This window comes from Antrostomus carolinensis, unplaced genomic scaffold, assembly GCF_000700745.2.
Source record: "Antrostomus carolinensis isolate BGI_N321 unplaced genomic scaffold, ASM70074v2 scaffold21310, whole genome shotgun sequence".
Classification (NCBI taxonomy): domain Eukaryota; kingdom Metazoa; phylum Chordata; class Aves; order Caprimulgiformes; family Caprimulgidae; genus Antrostomus; species Antrostomus carolinensis.
The window spans coordinates 3,064-4,529 of NW_010289426.1; the positions used below are offsets into that span (position 1 = coordinate 3,064).

General features: G+C 41.4%; 1 protein-coding gene across 1 annotated transcript in view; it reads left to right on the forward strand.

The window, feature by feature from the left end:
- Positions 1-1,200: 1,200 nt before the first annotated feature.
- LOC104526876 (transcription factor CP2-like protein 1) overlaps positions 1,201-1,466 on the forward strand; it is a gene marked incomplete at its 5' end in the record, with an annotated part of 26,506 nt that continues 26,240 nt past the window's right edge. The window contains one exon of the mRNA XM_010170455.1: positions 1,201-1,352. Within this exon, the coding sequence (XP_010168757.1) occupies positions 1,201-1,352 (152 nt within the window). The remainder of the gene's footprint in view (positions 1,353-1,466) is intronic.

A 1,466-nucleotide genomic window follows, 5' to 3' on the forward strand; every position in this document is an offset into this window, starting at 1 on the left:
AGGTTGTGGGTGCTATGAATGAATGGTGGATCATTAACTGGACAGGCAAGTAAAAAAATCTTAATGTTCTTTCCATAGGGAGCATGCCTGTACACATTGGCATGTTCCTGAACAGTTTTCTTTGAAGCTTTTTGTGCATGGGATCACTGAAAGGAGCAGAACTGCAGCCTCTGTAATGGGAGTCTCAAGTCTTCACACATTTGGAGGAAATGGAGGAGAAAAAAATCACTTCTTATTATGAACTGTCTCTGTGTTCAACATAATCCTCCTAATTTGGAAGGATATTAATGTCTTAAGTAGGTGGACACAATGATCAGAAATGTTAATGACATGGGAAAGACTAATGTGGTTCTTCAGTATCAGACATGAAGATAGGGATGCTTTTTCCTGACGTCTCATTTTGTATTAATCATTCTATTGTGTGCTTAGTGTTTTTAATACCCATTCTGCTTGGGGATTAGTGTGAACTGGAATCAGCTTGACTGTAAGTCAGCAGGCAGGTCATCATGAGCATCTTGAAAAGGAGCAAGAACTGGGACTGTGCACAGGTCCTGGGGAAGCTGCTCCTGAGCACCTGTGTATGCATTTATGAAGTTGGCCCCATGCTCTCTAAAGGGCTATGTGATTCCTTGGGAGTGCAAGAGATGTTATGAGTCATTAATCCAGCAGTTCATGCCATCAGTTACCTGAATATCTCTTTTTTACACCAGAGCTGTGTCTTTTCCTCACCCTTGGCTACTACTTGTAGACATTTTACTAGTCTGACATTCAGCTGTCAAAATAAAGTGCCCTTTCTTGCTTCTTCTTTTCTGAGAGAGTTTCATCTGGGAACTGAAGAACTCTTAAACAAATGTATTTCCACCAGGATGAAGAATCTATTTTTGATAATCTTTTTCCTCATCAGGAAGACTCCTTAACTGAAAAGTAAATCTGATTTGTGATTTTAAAACATAAATTAATTCTCATAAATATCCTATTTTGCTAATGTTGTGTGCTTTTGTGTCTAGTGCTGACATCCTAGAGGCAGAAGTTGCCTTGTTACATTATACAGGCCAAATTCTTTCTTTTTTAGCTGTCATAACTCAGTGTTTCTCCAGAGACCATCTCCATTATCTCAGAGCATGAGAATCAAATGTGGATTGAGGTGAAAATATTCTGTGAAATTTTTGTAACTAAATGTGTGTGAACTGTGTGTTGCAGAGATGTCCTTGCACTGCCGATCTTCAAGCAGGAAGAACCGCAGCTGTCTCCTGAGAACGATGCCAAGCTGCCCCCCTTTCAGTATGTCCTCTGCACAGCCACGTCACCTGCTGTGAAGCTGCACGAAGAAACCCTGACCTACCTCAACCAAGGTAGGGTTTGTACCACACTGAAGGAGAGTGTGTTTCCTGGGATCAATTATGAGAGAGAGATTGAATCCCACACTTGTGCCTTACAGGGAGGGCAGTGGGATGGGAAAAGGAGGG